The sequence below is a fragment of the Pecten maximus genome, chromosome 18, assembly GCF_902652985.1.
Source record: "Pecten maximus chromosome 18, xPecMax1.1, whole genome shotgun sequence".
In the NCBI taxonomy this organism is placed as follows: Eukaryota; Metazoa; Mollusca; class Bivalvia; order Pectinida; family Pectinidae; genus Pecten; species Pecten maximus.
The window spans coordinates 27212722-27240473 of NC_047032.1; the positions used below are offsets into that span (position 1 = coordinate 27212722).

Sequence of the window (27752 nt, forward strand, 5' to 3'; positions counted from 1 at the left end):
CAACTTATGAAGCCTTCTCCACTCAACATGTTAATATATACAAGTAATGACATAGGTATAATATATAGTAAATCATGTAACATTTAGGAGGAAAAATTGATAATTTAACATACAATGTACATTTACATAATAAAGAGATACAAGTATATATATTCAAAATCTTCTGCTGGACTTTATGAAAGACTGCACATATCCAAATACATAACTATTCACTTCCAAAGCCAAGTTTTCATTACCATATAATAACAAATTTAAATTTACATGTATATTTAAATCATTAAAATATTGGAACATTTCAGCACGAGCAGTAGCATATATTGGACATTCAAAAAAGAAATGATGCGCATTTTCACAAATGTTACCTCAGTTTACACAAATAGAGTCCTCTGCCAAATTTACACGAAAGTATTAGTCGGGATGTTGGGTTTAGTTAGGTCGTACAGGTATGGGGGTGGTTTTAGGTTAGCATGTTTATTATATAGCTAGGCCTATGCTGCTGTCCGTTTATATGTAATTTCATGTTGTAAATGTTTATGTCATCGTTAATAAAGTGTTAATTGTAGTTCAAGGCGTTTGTTTTCTCTCTATACGACAGACACAAGTTACCCATCGAACCTGGGTTGTTGGTCCACAAGGGCGAGTCGGGTGCAGTTTAACGTACGCTCCTGTTACATATATACTACCACATTTTCAGATTTTAGACTTTTTTTTTAGGGGGGGGGGGGGGGGGGGTTAATTTAAAAGAATGACACAAAAAAATGCTACAACACATTGTAACATAACTATGTATTACATCTAAACATCTATACATGAAAGTATATATGAAAATTCCTTAGACAGTATGTCTACAGAAAATTGAAATCCCATAGCCCAAGTCATTTTCCCACAGACCCATTTTGTAAACATATTGTTGAAAAGTAGCATTACTGTCACGCAAACGCTTGCATCATCCAGTAATAACACGCTATTATGGGTTAAAAAAAACCTCTATTTTAAGCTCGGATTTCATATCATCATTTGTCAGAAAATATTGGAATGTTGTTTACATGAATTGTAATGTATGTCAGGACTCAAACTTTTCATAGCCATTGGGGCCAACACTGAGAAATTTTACATAGACCGACCAGGTTTTCTATAGCCTCTGGCCATCGGACCACCTTTACTTTCGAACACGGCAAGTTGAGTGACAGACTTGTTTATTGTTTGTCCTGATGTGAATTTCATTGTCTTTACTTTGCATTGTTGGATTCCAAATGATCGTGCACTTAATAATGGCATCAGTATTCTACTGCCATATTTCTTTGCTACTAACAACGTAAAAGGGCAGACGATACAACAATATTTTCATATATATAACAGGAAAGCGAATTTAGTGCCGCCACAGGGGGTTAAACCCGCGACCCTCTGCTTACTGCTCCGTCGCTCTACCGACTGACTTAATGGAAATTCCCCCACCTGAAATCACTATGTACCCTATTTACAATTAAAACCTGCGTCACTATTCCTCACTTTTCAAACGTGTTCGCCCCGAACACACATTGACCCAGGTTTTATCCCCAACGAAGCCTCTCATTAGCTCTCTGGACGGAGTCCAGGAGAGCTTACGCAGTCATTCTCATGTTTTTGCCGGAAGTAGAATTATTAAAATTTTGTGGACAGAGGATACCAGAAACAGTGGGACTGTCAGAATGGATTTCAAGACACATGATTGGGGTCGACACGAACTAGATTTGACAAGAAATTTGAGTTGTTAAATGTTTTCATTTTCGAGTAATCGTCAATTTATGGTGTCATTTTGGACATACTCGGTGTCACAGGGACATGCCGAACGTTATTCTGAGGAGTTATAAGGCAAAGTTCCTATATCAACCCACTGTAATGTGTATATAGTAATGTGCTGCAACACACGTATCCCTGTGCCGCTGCAAAAATTTGCTGCTATGCGTGTTATGTCGTCAGCTACAGTGTACAGAGTGTCTCGCGAGGTATAGGGCTGGGGAGCTTATGCCATGGTGCAGCACACGAAGTCCATCTGTCAACTTTTCCTTTAAATCACTACTAGTCAAAAACCGTGAAACATTTTATCTGAAGTTTTGTATTAACTATTGGTCGGGCCCTTTAGGGGAAATATATCAAATTCTTTAAAATCCTTCTTCTAATGCAGAAGTGAAAATATTTGGTCTGAAACATCCTTAGGTTAAGGGTTAATCAATTAGTATAAACCGTACATGTAGGTCTGGGACCCCAGGGACTGGAGGGGCTTGGCCCAATAGGGGGAAATATAGCATTTTTAGGTCATCTGACCCGATGACCTATAGTCATCATGCCATCGTCCGTCGTCGTTCGCCGTCCGTAAACTTTTTATTTAAACGACTTCTTCTTGATAACCAGAAGGCCCAGGGTACTGATATTTTGGCCAGTAGCATGTTTGGATGAAGGGCTTCCAAGTTTGTTCAAAGCAATGACCTTGACCCACTTTCAAGGTCACAGGGGTCAAATGTCTTGAAAATCTTTCAAAAAATTTCTTCTCACTAACCAAAAGGCCCAGGACACTTACATTTGGCCTGTAGCATGCTTGGATGAAGGGCTACCAAGTTTGTTCAAATGAATAACCTTGACCCACTTTCAAGGTCACTGGGGTCAAATGTCTTAAAAATCTTTCAAACATTTTCCTCTCACTAACCAAAAGGTCCAGGACACTGATATTTGTCTTGTAGCATGCTTGGATGAAGGACTAAAAGGTGTGTTCAAGTGAATTCTCTCTAACCAAAAGGCCCAGGGCACTTATATTTGGATCTTGGTTCTCAGGGGTGTGAGGGGCGGGGCCTATAGGGGAAACATATAACAAACTCTTTAAGATCCTTCTGCTACATGAATGAAAGGATTTGGTCTGAAGCATCCTAGTTTCAACGGGAATAAATTTTGTATAAACCGTGAGTCTTGGCCCCCAGGGGCTTGAGGGGCATGACTCAATATGCTTACTTGATGTAAACATATAATGCATGAAATAATTAGGTGAGCAATACAGGCCCTCTGGGTCTCTTGTTTATGGATGCAGAGAATGGTCAAATACAGTGACGTGCCAAAAGTCTTTCAATTTTTCTTCCTTTGCTATATATTCTTTGTATTTCCACTTTTTTTCAATGAAATTTCCTGACATTGTTTATGAACGGATTTTGACAATATTTCGTCATGTTATTACGAAATGTCCATATTTTCTTCTCATAATATTTATTTATTTTTCCTTTGCGTATGGAGCAATACAGAATTCTCTACACTGATAATTTCCGTGTGACGCCATTTCTCTATATGACGTTACTAAAATAACGTGAAAATGGCGTTCAAAAATTAGGTATTGTAAAAAAAAATATGATTTCTCTAGTCATATACATCGGAAAACAGTGAAAATATTATGAGATGAAACGGGAAACAATTCTCTATGAGAGTACAAAATTTCATTTAAAACGATCAATACACAAAGTCAGGAAAATTCATTGAAAAAGTTGAAAATACAAAGAATATATAGCAAAATTTAAAAAAATTGAAAGACTAAAATTGGCACGTAACTGTATATACAAACAAGCTGGATTTCAAATCAACGTCCAGAGAGCTACGAGGCCCTTGGCCTCTTGTTTTCATATAGCTTGCACTTGGAGTGGTCAACCGATGTAACAGAAAAGCAAGTAGTGTGCCTCCACCGTCATCGAACCGCGACCCCAGGCTTTACTCACCGGGTTCAATCGTACTGACCGGGCGCCGGTGCTTACACCTGGGCATCGATGAATTTTACACCCGGACAACGATAATTTCGATAGAAAATGAACGCCGAAGACGGGATCAGAAGAACGGTTGGGATATTTTTTCTCTTTTTTGATGTGATAATGATGTCCTTCAAGGAAAATAACCCGACCACGGAACAAAATGATAAATTGGCTATAACTTGCAAGGATAACTGACAGGAAAAACACCTCATTTTTTGCTAATTCGCCCTCATTGTAGGCGGGTATGACCAAATTATGCCGCAATCCACGAATTATGCAACATATACAGCAAAATCCGCGATCGAAATGACTGTAAATCTCACAGCTTATCGGAATTATATATTTTGACATCATCAAGTCTTATTGGATTGATTGGTTATAGTTAAATAGGAAAATTAAACATTTCCGTATTTTACACCTGTGGCAACGAAGACGCTCTTGAGCTTTACACCTGGGCGCCGCAATTTGCTGACATGGTAGTGATGTAGAAATTAACAGAGTTGGCGTTTTGATGGTTTTTGTTTATGTATTTTTTGCAATTTATGCAACTCGTTACAATTCATTAACGGACATGCCTCTTTAAAGGGTCCGAATTTGTGCTTGTCAATCCGTCATCCGTTTTTGTTGTGATCTATTTATAAAACTGCTCGAACCTGGTAGAGAGCTCCCCATGGAGTGAAATCTCCAGCCTAGACGGATCACAAGAAACGTGTTTTATAGGCCTACAGTTAATTAAATACAATATTTATAATATATCCAGAATATGAGTAAAAGGCACTTAACATCTACATCAATTTCACGGGTTTTAGGTTTTTGAAAAATTGTCGAATGTCAACGTAAATTTCGTGAGAGTTTATATAGATCTTTTATACCATCAATGCATGTTGCAAGTTTTGTGTTTACGTCCCATGCGTTTCCTCCTTTTTCTGATCTGTGTCTAGCCGCGGTTGGAATATGGTTGACTACCTCGTATTCTGAATAACAATATATCACATGTAAAGTGCGCAAGGCCGAACTAACGTTCCCCAAACAATATACAATCTGACAGATGGAGTACATACTGAAGTAATTGTTGGTTGCCGCAAAGTGCATGTACTTTTAGAGCATCGGCCAAAGTCCCCAACTCCACTATGCGTCGGCCCGTGCGCCATGAAGTGTCCTCTTGTTCTACATTGCCATAAATTGGAGATGTGCTAACCTCTTCCTGACTTGATATAAATTGTCTCCGCCGAGATTGTAACTAAAGTTATATGGTCGTCACACATTGGCACATTATGTGATACATCGGCGCTGTCCTTGTTTTCAATGGACCATCTTTAATTTATGTTCTCACTTCATTGAAAGCATTAGCCTTACTTAGTCTTTTAGTTTTACAAAACTGACCCCTTTACCTCTTGACCGCATCGTGCTGTAGGCCTAAACATTTATCTCCCAGCTGACTTGAAAATTAAACCAGATGTAACTATTCGTGAATATAATCAAGGGCCCGGATCGCCGGACGCCGGATCGCCGGACTCATGTCTGTGACGTCACAGAAGGGTCGGTCTACCTTAACACACTTTTGGGTGTAGATTTGACCTCTACCCCAGACCCGGATGTATATAATCGGTATTTGGTGACAGCTGTTGACAGATATCTCCTGATAATGTCCAACATGCTGTGTTGAAACTTTTATATTTTGTTTCTCAGATGTTGGTCTTGACCAGGTGAAATAGAAAGTTGTAAATGCAATTTTGGGAATTTATTATGAATTTTAATATTACAATGTAACATATAGCGAAGCTAATTGTGAACTCGGTCCCAATATATGATGTTATAACCAGAAGTGATGTTAAGGATTTTGTGTACACTTGTGGAATTTATTTTTAGTATTAATACTCAAGCGGTATTTTATACTTAGTAATATAAATACTTTAATGAATTCTAATATTATAATGAATGGCAGCATTAGCAACGTAATTCGTTAATTATTTAATATTATCGTGGTAATGATATCTCAGGATTCCGATCGATAAATTGACGATAGAATATTATAAAGGATGAAGTGTAGTAACGGAACGTATTAATGTTCGAAGATTTAAGTTATTGTCCGATTGCAATGAAATTTAAATTTGGTATGTAGGTACATCATGGGACACTGGTTACTCTTGTAACCTCAATTTATTATTTTATTAACATTTTACCGAAAAGGTCGTCATTTCCTAGCCTCTGATTGGTTCGAATTTACATATTGTTTGATTTCAATGAAATATGTAAATAAAGTTTTTAACGTCATATAAAAAGGAAGGGTCATTTACATTCGGATCATCCTCGAATTGGCTATACCTACCCTCGGACGCTAACGTTAGTAGTCCAGTAATCTATCCAGATCCTGGAGAAATGCGGTTTCGCGTAATAATGACGGAGCAAAATAACTGGCAATTGAGTTCGCGCATGATTTAGGTAAAACATTTCTTTTAATCATTTTAAATAAAGTTACTGGTTCTAAGGTTCAAATTGGACATTCCACATGTTTAAAATTTGTTTATTGAAATATCTTTCATTATTTTAAGTTGTTGTACTGAGTACATTATAAGCAAACATGGCAGCGCCCATAGACTTTTCAACGTGTGTTAACATCGCTTTATCTAAATTTGATAATGCAATTAGTTTAATGACGAAACAAAAAAAAGAACACTTCAACATGTATACCACTGACACTGATCATGACTTTGAACTTCAGGGAAATTCTCAAAATAGCATATTATCAAAATAGGCAAAAAAACAAACAATTTTACTTGTATCATTTGTATTTCACTGGGGAATACCAAAAATTGGAATTTTCCTCACGCATGTATGAATTATTAATTTTTCCACCAAGATTGAAATTGGGGCGAGCAAATTCCCGAAAAATCATGAAGATTTACATCGGATTGAGTTAATCCCTATATTGTGAGGAAATTTGTCCAAATTTAGATATTGTCTGATTGCAATGAAATTTGTCATGTAGATACATCATGGGACATCTGTTACCGTACTTTCATTACTTCACTTTAACCGGTCAAACAGAACGTCATTCTCAAATATAGTCAAATACAGTTATGTGATTGCACAATGTTCCACGATGTGCGATGTGCACACAATGTGCGATATGGATCGTGCACGATGGGCGATTGGAACGGTACATGTGTGATATGTATCTCGTGGTCGATATAAAATGAGAAACGCGTCATCTAATTATTTAAAGGTGTGGAACGATTGCAAAAGATATACAACGATTAAAATTTTACGAGGTAAGTTAACTAATTACCATATTTTTGGTGAATTATATGCAGTAATTATCAGGAAATGAAACTAAATACCGACATATAATTAAATAAGTTATCTAAATGATTATTAAAGTACTATATAATTTGCTCGGACGTCGTCGAGGACACCACTAGGCCTTGGCGAGTCGACGAAATGTGTATTCAGCGAGATTATAAAGCTATAGGCCTACAGGCTATTTAATACATGTAGAACTAAACAACAGATAAAACGACTTGTTATGAATAGAAACATTTCTGTTGTGTTTAGAAATACAATATATATGTAATTTATGTATTAGTAAGATAAATTATCGTAGTGATGTCCGTCTTACTCTACCATTCTGGTACATGTACATGTAGTATCACCAGGCCATCGAAAACATCACTTGCGAGACAAAATAATGACGGTAATTAAATGGCAAAAATTAACATGTCAACCATACATGTTCCATGAATGAAACAATTGTTATGCAGCACATATTTATAAAAGCGGCCATCTTATATCATAATTTTAATTTCTTACCTATATCTTTTCGTATTTATAACTAGTTATTCTGTAATATTTATAACCCTATCATTAGCTCAGGGGTGTAAAAATATTTTTGAAGCCACTTGCCCAAAGGCAATTTCTACTTGCCCCAGTGTGCGTTTCAATAAAATATATAAAAAGTCTATATAAAATTTTTTATTTGATATTAAATACATAGAAAATATTTACAATCGATTATTGGAAGAAAAGAATATGTAATTTAATTTAAATTGCAATTTTTTGACATTATTATTATTATCCCTTTTTTAAATTTTTTTTTGTTAATTCCTAATTCCGGTCCGGATTCCAATCCGACTATTAGTGACAGAAATCCAACTTCCTGTTTTGATAAACAGGGATCGTTTTACAGATAAAAGCAATCTTTCCTTTGTCTAATAAGAACATTTGGTCAAATATTACAGTAAGTAACCTCTTTCAAACATTATTTTATACTTTAACTGCAGTTTCTTTTATTTTCATCGGTTTGAATGTCATGAAAACGTTTGTGAAGTGATGGCTTCAGAGTGCCACCAGCGACCTACTTTTCCCACCTCGGAAATTTGAGTTATCAACTCGGAAAATAAAGATAATTCAACTACTAATTGTTTATTTTAATAAGTTTTAGCATACTTCTACACTACTGTCATTCTGATAAATTCTCTAATCACACAGAATTCAGGAAATTGAACATGAAAATCATTTTAGAGATAGAAAAATCTTACTTGTCCCGGGCAAGTAAACAAACATTTTTAGCTTGCCCTAACTCAAACTTTGGTTGTCCAGGGCGTCGGGCAAGTGGATTTTTACACCCCTGTAATAGCTGTGCTGTTTGTTCGCACATTTGTTTCTAGAATGTTGTGCGATCACACAACTGTATATTGCATGCAACATTGGTACTGAACAACACGTGTCGTTGCATAATGACGACAAAACAACACATTAAAAGTGTAAGAAAGCGACTGACCTATATATTTTCCACCGTGGGGTCAGCTCAACACAAATGTAAACAATCCAGAAATCCAAAGAAATCGCAATAATTAACATGCACAAGATCTCCAACACAGGTCATTGTCAACATTTTTTAAAAATCTTTGACAGAAAACCGCAGATTGTAATCGACTTGCTGCGAAACCTGCACCACAGGATGTATACACGTGTGTAGTTATTATACATACATGGGGCACAGTTTAAAAGTAATAAAACAATGCAGTGCACAGGGACCGGTAGTAAAGTTCCTGAGGTGGCATGCCCGGTTTGTCTGGAAATTATATGATAATTGTCAGTGTATGTAATTGTGTTTTATGCTACAAGTTTTTGTTACACAGGGACATGTACGTACCAATGTTTCTAGAGAGAGATGCTTGTCTATAAGTAGATACTACATGTTTAATTAAATTAAACCACAGGCACAGGAACCAGTAAAGATGCAGCATGGGGAGAGGCAGCTTGCCTAGTCTACTGTAATTTATCATTATTTTATAATAGGCAATAGTATTATAGTATTACAGTTGTCCCCCTCTTATGAGACCACCTATGGGACAGGCATCAGGTGCATGGTCTTAAAATGGGGGTGGTTTTTGTTGAGAGTTTTGTCAGCTGAGTGATGTCGGTGAGGTCAATGATAACACAAGCTAGTACATATTACATTATAATTTATAAACATCTATAGACGATTCATTAATTATGTTGTGTTAAAATGTATTTTTCAATGTTCTCCTTTGTTTACTGTCATTAATATTTTGAATATGGTTTAATTGTTGCATGTGTAAATTATTATCAAAATTAAAGTGTAACGGTCGATCTATATCTCGAATAATTAGCAAAAACGTTAATAGGCACGCTTGAGTCCAGGATCCACTAAATCACCCCCTTATCCCGTAAAATCGAGCGGACCTGAACAGGATTTTAGCTGTAAATAATAACGTAACTATAATACAGCTAAAATCCAGTTCAGGTCCACTCAATCCGATTCAGGTCCGCCGTGTTTGTCAGTTCGAATAGCGACCCATTTATCTAGCTGTAAAATACATCATTACAATTTTTTTTTGTACAGAAATAGTATTTTACTATGAAATAACATCTCTTCCTGCATTATGCACAGGCGCTTGCATAGAAAATGTGATTTTCATTTTTTTTTTTTTGACAGTGGTATGTGTAATCTGCTCAAGGTTGGTAACTCCGCCACAAGCGAAACGGCACCCCATCTCACTTCAATCGACTAAAAAAACGCATTTATTCAAACTGACACTGTGCATACTATATACTATATATAGCTACCGTCATCAGGAAACATTCATCTTTAACCTATTGTGTCACTCGATACAATTTGTTGCATCCAAAACACAATAATCTGTGAAAACATCGCCGAGTTCCTCGATCTGAATGCCATTTTTCAAACGGCTCCCTCAGAAATGGAAACGGGCAGGGTGGTTTGACGGTATTTTAGACAGAGGCTGATACTGTGCAGAAAATGTGGACAGGCGAGAGACAGCGCGACACACAGACAGTTTTACTGGAACTGGTTTTACACCCAGACAGCCCAGGTGTCGGGAAGAAGAACTAGTGAAGCAACACTCTTTTTGTTTGTTTTGGTGATGGGAAAGTTATAGAATGCTAGAAGGTCCCAAGCCCTTGTAAAAGCAGAGGGGACATATTTCGAAATGTATTAAGAAATTCAATTCAACAAAATCAGTCTAAAATGAAGTAGTGCTATACACATTCCTATAGTGAAGGGGTTTCACACTTGCTACTGTGTTGCAGGAGACCCAGGTTCGACTCCTGGTGGGAATCAAAGCACGAAAGGTTTTATAGTGTTTTCTATGTTAAAGGCTATTTGATTTAATTGTCAGTCAAATCTATTCAATTTTATGGTTTCATTAATGAATTTAAATACAAATTTTATTCGTTTCTTACTTATTTTATATCCGAGAAATGTAAAATAAGCGAAGCAATGAAATAAACAACTACTACCTGGCCTTAACTAAGAGATACCACTTATTTTTGCAGAAACCTGCCAAACTGGTGTACACTGCTGCCTCATAAGAGGTTGAAAAAAATTTATTTTAAAGAAAACATGATTTTTTACGCTTGATTAAGCTTCATTTACATAAATTTTAGGTCAAATTCATTTAAAACTTGCTAATTACCTTATTTGTGATCTGGCAAAGATATTTAAGGGAGATAACTTGCTTATCTGGTCTCATATATCGAATTAATTATCAGTTATAATGAAATGATTACTGAATAATTTTTCAATGTTTTATAACAAACTCAAAATGACTGATTGGGTATTTTATAATCCATATACGGTAGGCTGAATACTGGTTGATTTTGGCCGCTTTGTGAACCCGTAAATTTTGGACACAGGAATTTGACATATATATGACATTTTAAAATCTTGGATGGCATGTAACTATTTTATTGATTAGAATACTGTGAGTGTATAACTAAGCGCATGATGAATAAGGTTTAAATCACTGTCTCCGCTAGGGATTGAACCCAGGACCTCTGGCTTACAAGTCTTACGCTCAACCAATTGAGCTATAGAGAAGATCTCTCTAGCCGAGCGGTATATTGCATACATACTTGCAGTCTCAATTTCACATTTAAACAAAATGGCCGCCAATTCTTGGCCTCTGACTGGTCCGGATTTAGATACATAATGTATCGTTTGATTGTGATGAAATTTGGTATGTAAGTTCATCATTGGACACCGGTCCCCTCTCAAAGCCTCACTTTCACATTTAAACAAAATGGCCGCCAATTCCTGGCCTCTGATTGGTTTAAATTTTGATATTGTTCGATTTTGATGAAATTTGATATGTAGGAACACCATGGGACACCGGTCCTTCTTTTTGCCACAATTTCACATTTAAACAAAATGGCGGCCAATTCTTGGCCTTTGATTGGTCCGAATTCAGATATCGTCCGATTTTGATGAAATTTGGTATGTAGGTACATCATGGGACACCGGTCCCTCATGTTACCTCACTTTCACATTTAAACAAAATGGCCGCCAATTCCTGGCCTTTGATTGGTCCAGATTCCGATATCGTCTGATTTTGATGAAATTTGGTATATAGGTACATCATTGAACACCGGTCGCTCTCGTAGCCTCACTTTCACATTTAAACCAAATGGCCGCCAATTCCCGGCCTCTGATTAGTCGAAATGTAGATAATGTTCAATTTCAATTAGATTTGATATATGGGGGTATTAGGGGACTGCATATTCAACTTTATGGGTTTTGTTGCCTTTACGAACAACACATTCTTTTTATTGGTCGAAAATAAGATATTGAGCGATTTTGACAAAACGTGCTCACACAGAGTTATCGCCCCTTACTACACTTCATTCCATCTGTGACATCCTTCAGGTGTCACCCTCTAGTATGGAATGAAGTGCAGTAAGGAGGCGATAACAGAGTTATCGTTCCTTACGGAACGGAATGTAGACACGGCTACTTTTGGCTACTTAGCAGCGTATTACTGCGCTTTGGGTGCAAAGAAAACGCTACTTAATTTTTTAATGAAACTTTCCACATTTGTAAAACTCGGTGTGATCTACGTCCTGACATATTCGGTATATCTGGGAAAAATCTAGTTGTCGAGATATTTGGGGCCAAACAGGCCAAAATCGACACTTTGACTGTTGGTTACTGTATAACTCGACCTGGAGAGTTTAATCTTAAATCTGACGAAATGACCCTCCAAATGTAGCAAGTAGAAGTAATTCTGAAGAAAACAGTATCTTTGGTTTTTCGATAACTGTCATAAAACGGCCACAATAGGGTTTTGAAAAAGGGTCGTATTTATCAGACGTGTCATGGAATGTTCTAGAACATTCTAGAACACATTCCAGAGGCGAGTCTATTCCGGATGTGACGTCAGTGACGTCACCAAGTGTGTTGTGCAAGCCGCCTGCCTGATTGAACTGCTCGGTAAGCTGGGTTCAGATGAATTTTACTGTTATTGCCAGTATATATTGCTATTTTTCAACATCAGAGGCAATGCTCCAGGATATAGATACTTTGTCACGATCACAAACATGCATGCGAAAAATCAACCCAGCGTTCAGAATGTCAAGCAAATTCCCGAAGCCTCGGAGGTCTAACGCTGACGGTAAGTAAAAGTGTTTGTTGACGTTTGATGAAACAGACGACGGTAAATATGCACGGAGAACAGTCCCCGTTTATTTGATATTTAATGTAGTGATACTTTGTCTTCGAAGTTAACTAATTGTTTAATTTGGGTAGTCTGTGTACCGTATTTGTTTGTAGCTAGATTCGTTATGTGATTGTTTACGTCTAAAAATAACAACGGGAATCTCCAGATTGAAGTGACAAATGTACACAGAACCGTGTTCTCTGGGATACTATCTCGTGAATGACCACACCCAAGGCTATTTCATTGCAACTTTTCTGATATATGAATTAATTTGTGAAAAGAGAAATAACATAAATCTCGATTTTTACCGATGATTTACTGACGTAGACTTACTAGAGTCCCCGAGGAGAAGGGATGCCTTACTCGGGCACGTCTTGCATTGCTACGTACTCTCACAAGAAAGACTAGCATTACCCATGAACATTATAAAAAAATACAAGCATTTGTAGAACGGCGACTTAAATGTGACTTGGATTTCATTTAATTTTGTAGAACTATTTAAATTGAACCACCTACACTGCGGGCTGGAAACTTCCTCACTACACTACAGTACAGTACAATACTGCAGTAGGCCTACATCATATCAATAGATTAAAAATGAAAATTTCAAGATTTGGAATAGATTTCTGAATAAAATATTGAATAATGTCAGCCTGTGTAGCATTTTACAATTTGAAAGGCCAGTTCAAACTATTTGAATTATTTGGTTCACCTCATATTATCAGCAACTTTTTTTTCAATTAGTTCATTTTTGAAATGTTTAATGAAATAGTATTCTGATCTATTATATTCAAATGCTTGTAACTCAAAATTAAAGTCTGTAACATGCCCTTGATTGAGACTATGCCTTTGGACAGGTTAAATCATATCATCTTTTGCATACATGTAAATGTAAATAAACAAAATTAATATATATAGTAAATTTTCAAATTCATTGTTTCAAATACCATACAACATATTTAAATCGTTCGCTTGCATACACCGAAGAGAAGTAAAATACAAAAAAGCTGTTCTGACAAATTTATGCTAAGATATTGTCAATTATTATGATTGCATTATCTGATTAAGTTAAATTAAGTTAATTTTGGGTGGGAAAACATGTTATGTACAGTAGCTTTTTTTAATATCTTGACTGAAAGTTCATTTCAACTTATTAGAAAAGGCATTATAGAAAATTATTTGACAATATCAGTGTTACCAGAATTCAGCTCTCACAATTTTGCAAAATATTCTTCGAAATGTCACCTGCACACACGAAAATTTGTGAATTTTCAAATATCTTTGCCTCAAATACCATACCAACATATTTAAACCTTTCGCTCGCATACACCGAAGAAAACAATGTGCGAGAAAGCTGTTCTGACAAATTTATGCTAAAATATTGTCAATTATCATGTCGAATTAAGTTAAATTAAGTTAATTTTGGTGTGAAAACATGTTATGTTATTTTTTTTGTAATATTTTGATTTAAAATTCATTTCAACTTATTATAAATGGTATTATAGAAAATTATTTGACAAAATCAGAGTAACCAGAATTCAACCATTACAATTTTACAAAATAGTCTTCGAAATGTCATCTGCACACAGGAAAATTATTGGATTTTCAAATATCTTTGCCTCATATACCATACCTACATATTTAAACCTTTCGCTCTCATACACCGAAGAAAACAATGTGCGAGAAAGCTGTTCTGACAAATTTATGCTAAAATATTGTGAATTATTATGTTGCATTAAGTTAAACTCAGTTACTTTAGGTGTGGAAACATGTAGTGTATTGTTTTGGCTTTTGAAATCAATTTCAACTTATTGCAAAAGATATTATAGAATATTACTCGACAAACTTTAAGAATTACCAATATTAAATTATGACTCTTTTACAAAATATTCTGATTCAAAATGTCATCAACAAACAGGTAAACAAGAGTAAATTTTCAAATATTTTTACCTGCAATACTGTACCATACCAACATATTTCAACTTTTTATTTACATGTGAAAACAATATGCTCTTGATAGCATGTGAAAGGCCTCCTATACTGTATGTTCTTAAGTGAGGTAGTCACAAGCTACTACAAGGAGACCCTACCTCAAAATGAATGGCTGTTCACGGGTTGATAATCCCAGCAAACATAACAACACAAACATAGTTAAGAGTAAGACATGTCATTTATTTTCAGTGCTGTTTTGGTTGTGTCCTGGATGACATGCAAAAGGCCTCCTGCATGTTGTTCATTGAGGTAGTCACCAACTACTACCCGGCCTTAACTAAGATATACCACTTATTTTTCAGAAACCTGCCTAACTGGTGTACACTGTTGCCTCATAAGAGGTTGAAAAAAATTGATTTAAAAGAAAACATGATTGTTTACACTTGATTAAGCTTCATTTACATAAATTTTAGCTCAAATTCATTTAAAACTTGCTAATTACCTTATTTGTGATCTGGCAAAGATATTTAAGGGAGATAACTTGCTTATCTGGTCTAATATATAAAATTGATTATCAGTAATAATGAAATGATTACTGAATAATTATTCAATGTTTTATAACAAACTCAAAATGACAGATTGGATATTTCATAATCCATATATAGGCTGAATACTGGTTGATTTTGCCCGCTTTGTGAACCCGTAAATTTTGGACACAGGATTTTTACATCAAATATATGACATTTTAAAATCTTAGATGGCATGTCACTATTTATTGATTAGAATACTGTGAGTGTGTAACAGAGCGCATGACTAATTAGATTTAAATCACTGTCTCCGCTAGGGATCGAACCCAGGACCTCTGGCTTACAAGTCTTACGCTCAACCAATCGAGCTATAGAGAAGATCTCTCTAGCCGAGCGGTATATTGCGGCTAGTATTTACCAGGGTTACATACTTCCCCTCCAGGAAAGAAGTCGTCCTCGAGTTTACAGGAGTAACAGTGATGCTTGTGGAGCAATCCTGATTATTTTCCCCAGGTCCCTACATGGGCCAATGTAACAGAGCGCATGATTAATTAAATTTATATCACTGCCTCAGCTAGGGATTGAACCCGGGACCTCTGGCTTACTAGTCTTACGCTCAACCGATCGAGCTAAATTGAAGATCTCTCTAGTCCAGCGGTATATTGCGACTAGTTTTTACAGGGTTACAAGTGCATAATTTATTGTTCTGTTTGTTAGCTGGGTTTATTGCCATATGAAGAGTCAGGATCATTTTGAGGCTGGGTCTGCTTGGATGGAGTAGTTGGTGACTACCTCATTGAACAACACACGAGGTGCCCAGAACTTAGGATTGGATAGATGCTATAGGATTGGATAGATGCTAATTGAATCAACATGCCATATTCCAGAACCTGTTTTAGTGTGAGAATTATTACAAGATAATTTATAACCAATACATAATTAAGTCCCCCACTTAACGAAATTTGACACTCAAAGGCTTCTAATTACTGGTGGAAATTGAGTTATTGTTCGATTTTGAGGACGTTTGGTATGTAGGTACATCATTGGACATCGGTCCCTCTCGTAGCCTCACTTTCACATTTAAACAAAATGGCCGCCAATCCTTGGCCTCCGATTGGTCCAAATTTAGATATAGTTCGATTTTGATGAAATTTGATATGTAGGAACATCCTTGGACACAAGTCCCTCTTGTAGCCTCAATTTCACATTTAAACAAAATGGCCGCAAATTCTTGGCCTCTGATTGGTCCGGATTTAGATATCGTCCGATTTTGATGAAATTTAATATGTAGGTACATAATTGGACACGGTACCTCTCGTTGCCTCACTTTCACATTTAAACAAAATGGCCGCCAATTCCTGGCCTCTGATTGGTCCAGATTCCGATATCGTCTGATTTTGATGAAATTTGGTATATAGGTACATCATTGAACACCGGTCGCTCTCGTAGCCTCACTTTCACATTTAAACAAAATGGCCGCCAATTCCCGGCCTCTGATTAGTCGAAATGTAGATAATGTTCAGTTTCAATTCGATTTGATATATGAGGGTATTAGGGGACTGCAAATTCAATTTCATTAGTTTTGTTGCCTTTACGAACAACACATTCTTTTTATTGGTCGAAAATTAGATATTGAGCGATTTTGACAAAAAACGTGCTCACACAGAGTTATCGCCCCTTACTACACTTCATTCCATCTGTGACATCCTTCAGGTGTCACCCTCTAGTATGGAATGAAGTGCAGTAAGGAGGAGATAACAGAGTTATCGTTCCTTACGGAACGTAATGTATACACGGCTACTTCTGCCTATTTACCGCAGATATACTGGGATTTGGGCGCAAAGAAAACTGACCGTAACTTCTTAATGGACACTTTCCACAGTTGTAAAACTCGGCTGTGATCTAGTCCTGGACATATTCCCGTATATCTGGGAAAAATCTAGTTATGGAGATATTTGGGGCCAAACACGCCAAAATCGTCATTTTGACTAAGAGGTTCTGTTTAAAACCGCCCTCAAAATTCGAAAAAAAATCCAGAAACATATACAATGCACATATAAGTAGATAAATGTTTCCTGGAGAAAATCGTCTGTTTAGTTTTTCGATATCTTTATCAGTACGGTCACAATATTGTTTTGAAAATGCCCTATTTTTTCGACCTTCTCAGTATTTTTCCACTCGACAGGGGTATTTTGCTACAGCAGACGATCGCATGTTTTGATGACGTAACACGCCCAACCTGAACTCGTCACGAAAGTGTGTTGTGAAAGCGCCGGTTGATTGAAGTGCTCGGTGAGCTGGGTTCAGTTGTATTTTACTGTCACTGCCAGTTTATATTGCTATTTTTCAATATCAAAGGCAATGCTCCAGAATATAGATGCTTTGTCACGATCATTGTATGTCGCTTTTCACAAACATGCATGCGAAAAATCAACCCGGCGTTCAGAATGTCAAGCAAATTCCCGAAGCCTCGTAGGCCTAACGCTGACGGTAAGTAAACTTGTTTGTTACGTTGATGTAAACAGACGACGCTAAATATGCACGAAGAATAGTTCCTGTTTATTTGATATTTACTGTAGTGATACTTTGTCTTCGAAGTTAACTAATTGTTTAATTTGGGTAGTCTGTGTACCGTATTTGTTTGTGGCTAGATTCGTTATGTGATTGTTTACGTCTAAAAATAACAACGGGAATCTCCAGATTGAAGTGACAAATGTACACAGAACCGTGTTCTCTGGGATACTATCTCGTGAATGACCACACCCAAGGCTACTTCTTTGCAACTTTTCTGATATATGAATTAATTTGTGAAAAGAGAAATAACATAAATCTCGATTTTTACCGATGATTTACTGACGTAGACTTACTAGAGTCCCCGAGGAGAAGGGATGCCTTACTCGGGCACGTCTTGCATTGCTACGTACTCTCACAAGAAAGACTAGCATTACCGATGAACATTATCAAAAAATACAAGCATTTGTAGAACGGCGACTTAAATGTGACTTGGATTTCATTTAATTTTGTAGAACTATTTAAATTGAACCACCTACACTGCGGGCTGGAAACTTCCTCACTACACTACAGTACACTGCAGTAGGCCTACATCATATCAATAGTTTAAAAATGAAAATTTCAAGATTTGAAATAGATTTCTGAATAAAATATTGAATAATGTCAGCCTGTGTGGCATTTTACAATTTGAAAGGCCAGTTCAAACTATATGAATTATTTGGTTCACCTCATATTATCAGCAACTTTTTTTCAATTAGTTCATTTTTGAAATGTTTAATGAAATAGTATTCTGATCTATTATATTCAAATGCTTGTAACTCAAAATTAAAGTCTGTAAAATGCCCTTGATTGAGACTATGCCTTCGGACAGGTTAAATCATATCATCTTTTGCATACATGTAAATGTAAATAAACAAAATTAATATATATAGTAAATTTTCAAATTCATTGTTTCAAATACCATACAACATATTTAAATCTTTCGCTTGCATACACCGAAGAGAAGTAAAATGCAAAAAAGCTGTTCTTACAATTTTCTGCTAAGATATTGTCAATTATTATGTTGCATAAAACTTGATTAAGTTAAATTAAGTTAATTTTGGGTGTGAAAACATGTTATGTACAGTAGCTTTTTTTAATATCTTGACTGAAAGTTCATTTCAACTTATTAGAAAAGGCATTATAGAAAATTATTTGACAATATCAGAGTTACCAGAATTCAGCTATCACAGTTTTACAAAATATTCTTCGAAATGTCACCTGCACACACGAAAATTAGTGGATTTTCAAATATCTTTGCCTCAAATACCATACCAATATATTTAAACCTTTCGCTCGCATACACCGAAGAAAACAATGTGCGAGAAAGCTGTTCTGACAAATTTATGCTAAAATATTGTCAATTATTATGTCGAATTAAGTTAAATTAAGTTCATTATGGTGTGAAAACATGTTATGTTATTTTTTTTTGTAATATTTTGATTTAAAATTCATTTCAACTTATTATAAATGGTATTATAGAAAATTATTTGACAAAATCAAAGTAACCAGAATTCAACCATTACAATTTTACAAAATAGTCTTTGAAATGTCATCTGCACACAGCAAAATTATTGGATTTTCAAATATCTTTGCCTCAAATACCATACCTACATATTTAAACCTTTCGCTCGCATGCACCGAAGAAAACAATGTGCGAGAAAGCTGTTCTGACAAATTCATGGTAAAATTTTGTGAATTATTATGTTGCATTAAGTTGAACTCAATTACTTTGGATGTGGAAACATGAAGTGTAATTTTTTTTAATCTTTTGAAATCAATTTCAACTTATTGCAAAAGATATTATAGAATATTACTCGACAAACTTAAAGAATTACCAATATTTAATTATCACTATTTTAAATTATCACTATTTTACAAAATATTCTGATTCAAGATGTCATCTACAAACAGGTAAACATGAGTAAATTTTCAAATATTTTTACCTCAAATACTGTACCATACCAACATATTTCAACTTTTTATTTACATGTGAAAACAATATGCGCTTGATGGCATGTGAAGGGCCTCCTATACTGTATGTTGTTAAGTGAGGTAGTCACCAGCTACTACAAGGAGACCCTACCTCAAAATGACTCTGGCTGTTCACGGGTTGATAATCCCATCAAACATAACAACACAAACATAGTTAAGAGTAAGACATGTCATTTATTTTCAGTGCTGTTTTGGTTGTGTCCTGGATGACATGCAACAAGCCTCCTGCATATTTTTCAGTGAGGTAGTCACCAACTACTACCCGGCCTAAACTAAGAGATACCACTTATTTTTGCAGAAACCTGCCAAACTGGTGTACACTGCTGCCTCATAAGAGGTTGAAAAAAATTTATTTAAAAGAAAACATGATTTTTTACGCTTGATTAAGCTTCATTTACATAAATTTTAGTTCAAGTTCATTTAAAACTTGCTAATTACCTTATTTGTGATCTGGCAAAGATATTTAAGGGAGATAACTTGCTTATCTGGTCTCATATATCAAATTAATTATCAGTTATAATGAAATGATTACTGAATAATTATTCAATGTTTTTATAACAAACTCAAAATGACTGATTGGGTATTTTATAATCCATATAGGCTGAATACTGGTTGATTTTGGCCGCTTTGTGAACCCGTAAATTTTGGACACAGGAATTTGACATTATATATGACATTTTAAAATCTTAGATGGCATGTAACTATTTTATTGATTAGAATACTGTGAGTGTATAACAGAGCGCATGATGAATAAGGTTTAAATCACTGTCTCCGCTAGGGATCGAACCCAGCACCTCTGGCTTTCAAGTCTTACGCTCAACCAATCGAGCTATAGAGAAGATCTCTCTAGCCGAGCGGTATATTGCATACATACTTGCAGTCTCAATTTCACATTTAAACAAAATGGCCGCCAATTCTTGGCCTCTGACTGGTCCGGATTTAGATACATAATGTATCGTTTGATTTTGTTGAATTTTGGTATGTAAGTCCATCATTGGACACCGGTCCCCTCTCAAAGCCTCACTTTCACATTTAAACAAAATGGCCACCAATTCTTGGCCTCTGATTGGTTTAAATTTTGATATTGTTCGATTTTGATGAAATTTGATATGTAGGAACATCATGGGACACAGGTCCTTCTTTTTGCCACAATTTCACATTTAAACAAAATGGCGGCCAATTCTTGGCCTTTGATTGGTCCGAATACAGATATCGTCCGATTTTGATGAAATTTGGTATGTACATTGTAGGTACATCATGGGACACCGGTCCCTCATGTTACCTCACTTTCACATTTAAACAAAATGGCCGCAAATGCCTGGCTTCTGATTGGTCCGATTTCGATATCGTTCGATTTTGATGAAATTTGGTATGTAAGTTCATCATTGAACGCCGGTCGCTCTCGTAGCCTCACTTTCACATTTAAACAAAATTGCCGCCAATTCCCGGCCTCTGATTAGTCGAAATGTAGATAATGTTCAATTTGAATTAGATTTGATATATGGGGGTATTAGGGGACTGCATATTCAACTTTATGGGTTTTGTTGCCTTTACGAACAACACAATCTTTTTATTGGTCGAAAATAAGTTATTGAGCGATTTTGACAAAATGTGCTCACACAGAGTTATCGCCCCTTACTACACTTCATTCCATCTGTGACATCCTTCAGGTGTCACCCTCTAGTAATGTAACATTATCTTCAGAAAAAAACACTTTAATGTAATAAAGAGATACTTTAGTTAAGTCTGAATTATTTGCTATCAATTCTTCGGTAATTCTTCCATACTCCACTGAATTTTAAGATTCATAGTGTGCTTACCGAATTATTTTATTTTTGTAAAGCTTTTCAAAAGTTTTATCATAAACCATGGGTTAAGAATTTATTCCGAATCCTTTTATAAAACATTTCAGATTATTTACTAAATACGACAAATCCCTGAGACACATACATGTACGGTTAGTGTTACCTGTTCGACAACGGAGGTCTCTACTCCAAGGGCGGCAAACACCACGGCATAGCTATTCCAAATATGTTTTGCTACATGACTCAGCCGTTTTGGATTAAGTTCAAGATCTTGCAGAGGGTCCAAACTGTTACCTTCGGAAAACGAGAAAAAATATGTCTAAGTTTGTTTTTATGAGAAATGATGTCATTTCTTAAATGTTTGTAAAAATGACATGTATGTGAAACTGCCTTTAGTTTAAATTGTATTTTAAATTTCAACAGTACATACATTATACAAAACATGACAGGATTCAGAAACAAGTTCTTAGTACTTGTGTAAATCCGTCTCCTTTTGTTCATAGAATGGCTCTATTACAGTACTGATAATTATATATATATCATATATATAACACGGTCAGGGTAAAGAAAGAGAAAGTGTGCAAGGGTTTAGAAAGGGATAATGCTGGAGGCATTTCACAAACGCTAATTTCATGATAACATACAATGTATGACAATAGCGCTATCAGGACTGTTGTGGAAAGTAGTCCTTAAACAAAAAATACTGCAGATACCATTCTAAATTGATATCATAGATAAAGGATAACTAGCTCTTAAAAGCGCCTAGATTGGCTGATAAAGTCTTCGACACAAATAGTTTCATTATACTGTACTGGAATGTCTAGACTACCATACATAGTAAGGTATTAACATTATAATTAGGAGGAAGACTCCTAAAACACGGATTCTTCGCAGCTGGTAGTTGAGATAATGGAGAAGGAAATGCTCGGTAGTTTCAGCAGACTGATTACAAGAACACAGAGGACTATCTACTAAGTTACGTGAGTACACGTGACTATTTAAGGATCTGCATTTCATCCTAAGTCGTGCATGATGGATCTGTCCGTGTCTACTTTTGCAGTAATAATTGTGTTAGGGAACAATGATAACATCGGTATTCAGGAAATAAGGTTTTTAAGGTTAGTAATTGACGGATTGTATTTTATGTCATCTGGAAGTGCAGTAGGAACTGTCAATCTGAAGAGGGTAGGAAATAAACTTTATAGAAATCAGTTCGACTGTTTACTTGACAAAATAGTTAGCTCCTCTGGTATTAAGGATCTACTCTGGTGAAAAGTTAACATTTTCTGATGACTAACCTTTTAAATGTTATTTTTACAGAGTTATAAAAATGAAAGAAAATTTGATGTCAGTGTGCTTGTGTTTGAGCTATTGTTGATCAAAGATAAGAATGTGATTTTACGTGAATTCATGTTTTAACCATACACACAACAAATCAAACCAATATCTTAAAAGTGTATCATCAGATATGTATGAATGTTCTTGGAATTGACAAACCTAGCATATTCTTTTCAAGGTTAGAAGTTAAACTGATCTAGCCATTTATTCTTAATCAGAATAGCATTTTATGTAACCCCTACCCCTAAATTTTGAAGTATAAAGTATTCTTTGTCCTTAACTAATATTTGCTATTTTTCAGTTTTTCGGGGAAATATTTTTTATTGCTCCAGTAACATTAAAATATAAAACTAAAATGCAAAATCTGTGTAATATTCCACTTTGTTTTTTCTTATTTTCATTGTATTGAACATTTCAACGTTTTACAGCAAAAATTAATTAGAAACATTCAAAATTGCCAACGCAATGATGGTATTTAGTGAAGTCCAAAAATGGGAAATTTGAGCCTTGCACAAAATGCAAGAAACCACAATTTTCAAAATGACCACCAAATGGACCATTTTTAAAAGTTCTTCTAAAACAAATCTTATTACATTAAAAGTCTGGAATTTTGACACATTTTTCAGATACAATCTTACTATAAAATTGCCATTTTTTGTTATACATTACAAAACCTTTTTATGCAAGATCAAACCAGACTTCAGCGTGACTGAAGCCTCAGAAGAGCAGATCCTTAATACTACTATGGTAATGTGCATTGGTCAAATGATCATATCTTTTTTTTATAATTGCTCGGTAAAAATAAAAATTTATACTTATATATACTCTGGCAAGTACAGAAAAGTACTTTCCCCAAATTAAGTACATTCCGATTAATGATAAATTTCAGTGTTTAATTTTACTCCTATTATTGAAGAAAACACGTGTTCAAATTTTATGGCAAAAATCACCGCAACCAGATACAAGCAGACATTGTAGGAACGACGGTTAATTGCACAGCGTTCGCGCTCGAAAAAAAAAACTCTATATGATTCAGAGTTTTACATAATAGGATTGCATAACAGATGTCAGAACCTTTCAATACAAGTTGAGAGTTTGATACGGTAGAGTCATTGATAGTTAAACATCGTTATACAGCTGTTTCGACTTTCTAAGACTCATCTAGGAAGCCACGGGGAAATGCGAAATAGGTCGAAATAAATGTCTTAATCTCGATGAAGAAGTACCATTCTTGGCTTAACGGATTACGAAACACATACTCCAGACAATAAGTAAACATCATTTTATATTTAAGGACGGTTAATGCTAAACGTGTGGCGACAAGAACGTCATATGGATATCAAATGAAATCAACATACCTATCGAAGGGATGTCTGGCATCTACAAAGATATAAAAACAGTGTTTATTAATATGAAATATACAAGCCAAGTATGACAAATATTTTAACGCTAGATTTTTTACTAAAGCTAATATCTCAACAAAAAAATCAGTGGATACAAGTAGGTAGGAAAATATGTATAAATATTTTTTGATAAAATATGAATAAAGAAGGTTCATTCTTACTTAAACGGTGCTTCTTTGGAGTAAAACATTTGAGTAGGTAGGGAAACATGAAGCACAAAACTTTTTTATTTGTACGAAGTATACAAAAATATCAACTTAAGAACTTGTTTTCCCTCAATTCCTTTAGCACCTTCAGTAATTCTTTGAATATTTAGGTCCACAGTATACATACCTGTTGGGATTGTCCAAACCATATGGCCACGTCCTCTGGCAGATTTTGGTGAAATGGATCAGTATTCTGTCTGATAACTCCGTCCTCAGGGACTAAGATCTCACATGAAACATCGTCATATAGAAGACGACAATCATATTTCGTGCGATCGCCAAACAAGTTTACCACGGTTTCCCTAATGACGTTGCCGATCCCGGCATGTATTTGAGAATCCGTACATGAAAACAAAGTCAGTTTCATTCTAGATTTGCTGCACTGCAGTGATAGGTATACACCGGGGTTCATTATAAAACACCCATTATGTCTATACAGCAACATCTCCCGAGAGTTCAGATCGGATAGCACTTCAAACCTGTTGATGCAAATCGTCAACAGCCTGTCACGTATTGCAGATGGAATAAAGTGATCGTTGGAAACGAAACACAAGGTTGAACATTTCTTCCTCTGACTCAGAATCGATGTGATGAGCTGATTATTTACTGGAGGAAGCATACACGGCAGAATGTAGTGACCAGGTTTGTTTTTCGTCTTTTCTGGAAGAGGTTCAGCGACCAAGGATAACTGAACAATAGTTGCCATGAACATTTTCTTGTTTCTTGGTGTTTCCGTTTTAGAGTCACCTTCCAGGAAACATTCCATAAAATCAGGCGACACAAATGGCTGTTGGACTGCCAACAGCTCGACTAGACGACTGATCAGCCATCTTGTATTCAGGACTATCGGATCGTCTGATTTCAGAGACAATAGTTGATTGCATATCAGTAAAGCTTTCTTCCGGTGCAAGAGCCTGAAAGTATAAAATATACAATAATGTGAAAGTAGAGGATTTCCGGGAAAACATTAAAAATCAAATATAATATAAATTTTATGTAAGAATAAATAGTCATAAACACAACGGAGTGTACTATATATAAACTGCGACGTAGTTTATGCGTATGTTAATTCTAAATGCTTAAGTTTGTTTTCCGTGTACTTTATCATAGATTTGCATGTAAATCTATATTTTGTTCATATTTACGAATTCGTTAAAATATCTGGATTCTTTCTTTTCTGTCGATTTTCTTAAACTGTAGAATTATTTGTATTTTGTAAATGTTGATTTTCGATGGTTCAAATTTACCTAAAATTAACAAAAAAAAAAGCACGCTTGATGTAACGGGCAAAACTACCTCATATTCAATTTGAAGGTATTTTTTCGTTAGATTATAGATGTTGCATTTAATATCTTTTATCAAATAAATTGCCTGTTCTACCATGTTATGTGACCATGTCATAAACATTGTAATATACACGTGTAATAACGCAATTGTAACGTCATGAATAATTTATGACTTGACAATAAAGCCTCTGGCTTAGATTATTTAACGAGTTTAATCAAATCTATATACCATAGCCACTCGTGTACGATCCCCTATTGGCAGTACTAGTATTTAACTGTTTATATGTGATCATGCCGTTTGAATACAAGCCAGATATTGAAGCCAAACCTTAGACATTCCTTTACTTGTTCCTCCTCCTGTATAGGGACCGCCATTTCTTTTGCAACTAAACAAACATTTCCAAACGTCATGATTTTGTGACCATTGGCCCTATAGCGAAGGAGTTCTCGTTCTAGAGCTAGCCATCTCGCGGGAACTTCTTGTCGCCATTGGTGATCTCGAGTAGCTGCCGTCACGGTAGATTGCCAAATCTCTTCTCTTACTTCTTGCTGTAATTCGAGGGAATTCACGAGAAAAATTCTTTGCACGTGCTCGGATGCGAATTTCCCTAATTCAGTATGCTCCTTCAGATGTTCCCTTATTTCTGCGTGAATTGCTTCCTGATTTTTTGACTGAATGAAACCAAAAAAAAACATGGACTTCTTTTAATGAGTTGATATATATAAAGCAAGGATATAAAACATGAAAACCCCCGACACATGTTTAAAGGCATTTACGGAAATGCTCAAAATGAATAGAAAAAAATATATATATTGCATCTATATCATTATTAAAACAAAATCAAACATAAAATTTGATCAGCATCAGAAATTGAAATAACGAGTAACTCAAGAAGGTGGTTTCAGCTCATTCCGTACCCGCATCACTCTAACTCGTACACCAAATGCCATATAAATCCGTATACCCACCCGACAAAGCTATGATACTCCATATACCCACCCGACAAAGCTATGATACTCCATATACCCACCCGACAAAGCTATGACACTCCATATACCCACCCGACAAAGCTATGACACTCCATATTCCCACCCGACAAAGCTATGACACTCCATATTCCCACCCGACAAAGCTATGACACTCCATATACCCACCCGACAAAGCTATGATACTCCATATACCCACCCGACAAAGCTATGACACTCCATATACCCACCCGACAAAGTTATGACACTCCATATACCCACCCGACAATACTATGATACTCCATATGTCCACCCGACAATACTATGATACTCCATATACCCACCCGACAATACTATGATACTCCATATACCCACCCGACAATACTATGATACTCCATATACCCACCCGACAAAGCTATGATACTCCATATACCCACCCGACAAAGCTATGATACTCCATATACCCACCCGACAATGCTATGATACTCCATATACCCACCCGACAAAGCTATGATACTCCATATACCCACCCGACAATGTTATGATACTCCATATACCCATCCGACAAAGCTATGATACTCCATATACCCACCCGACAATGTTATTTTACTCCATATACCCACCCGACAGTTATTTTACTCCATATACCCACCCGACAATGTTATTTTACTCCATATACCCATCCGACAAAGCTATGATACTCCATATACCCACCCGACAAATCAATGATACTCCATATACCCACCCGACAATACTATGATACTACATATACCCACCCGACACTGTTATTTTACTCCATACATCCACCCGACAATGTTATGTTACTCCATATACCCACCCGACAAAGCTATGATACTCCATATACCCACCCGACAAAGCTATGATACTCCATATACCCACCCGACAAAGCTTTGATACTCCATATACCCACCAGACAATGTTATTTTACTTCATATACCCACCCGACAATGTTATTTTACCTCCCCATAATACCCCCCAAAT

General features: G+C 35.8%; 1 protein-coding gene across 1 annotated transcript in view; it reads right to left on the reverse strand.

Annotated features, from left to right (window-relative positions):
* Positions 1-26456, reverse strand: part of LOC117316132 — a gene marked incomplete at its 5' end in the record, with an annotated part of 38806 nt that extends 12350 nt beyond the window's left edge. Inside the window, 4 exon segments of the mRNA XM_033870631.1 lie at positions 21715-21845; positions 24248-24269; positions 24626-25412; positions 26113-26456. Of these exon segments, the coding sequence (XP_033726522.1) occupies positions 21715-21845; positions 24248-24269; positions 24626-25412; positions 26113-26456 (1284 nt within the window).
* Positions 26457-27752: the final 1296 nt, after the last annotated feature.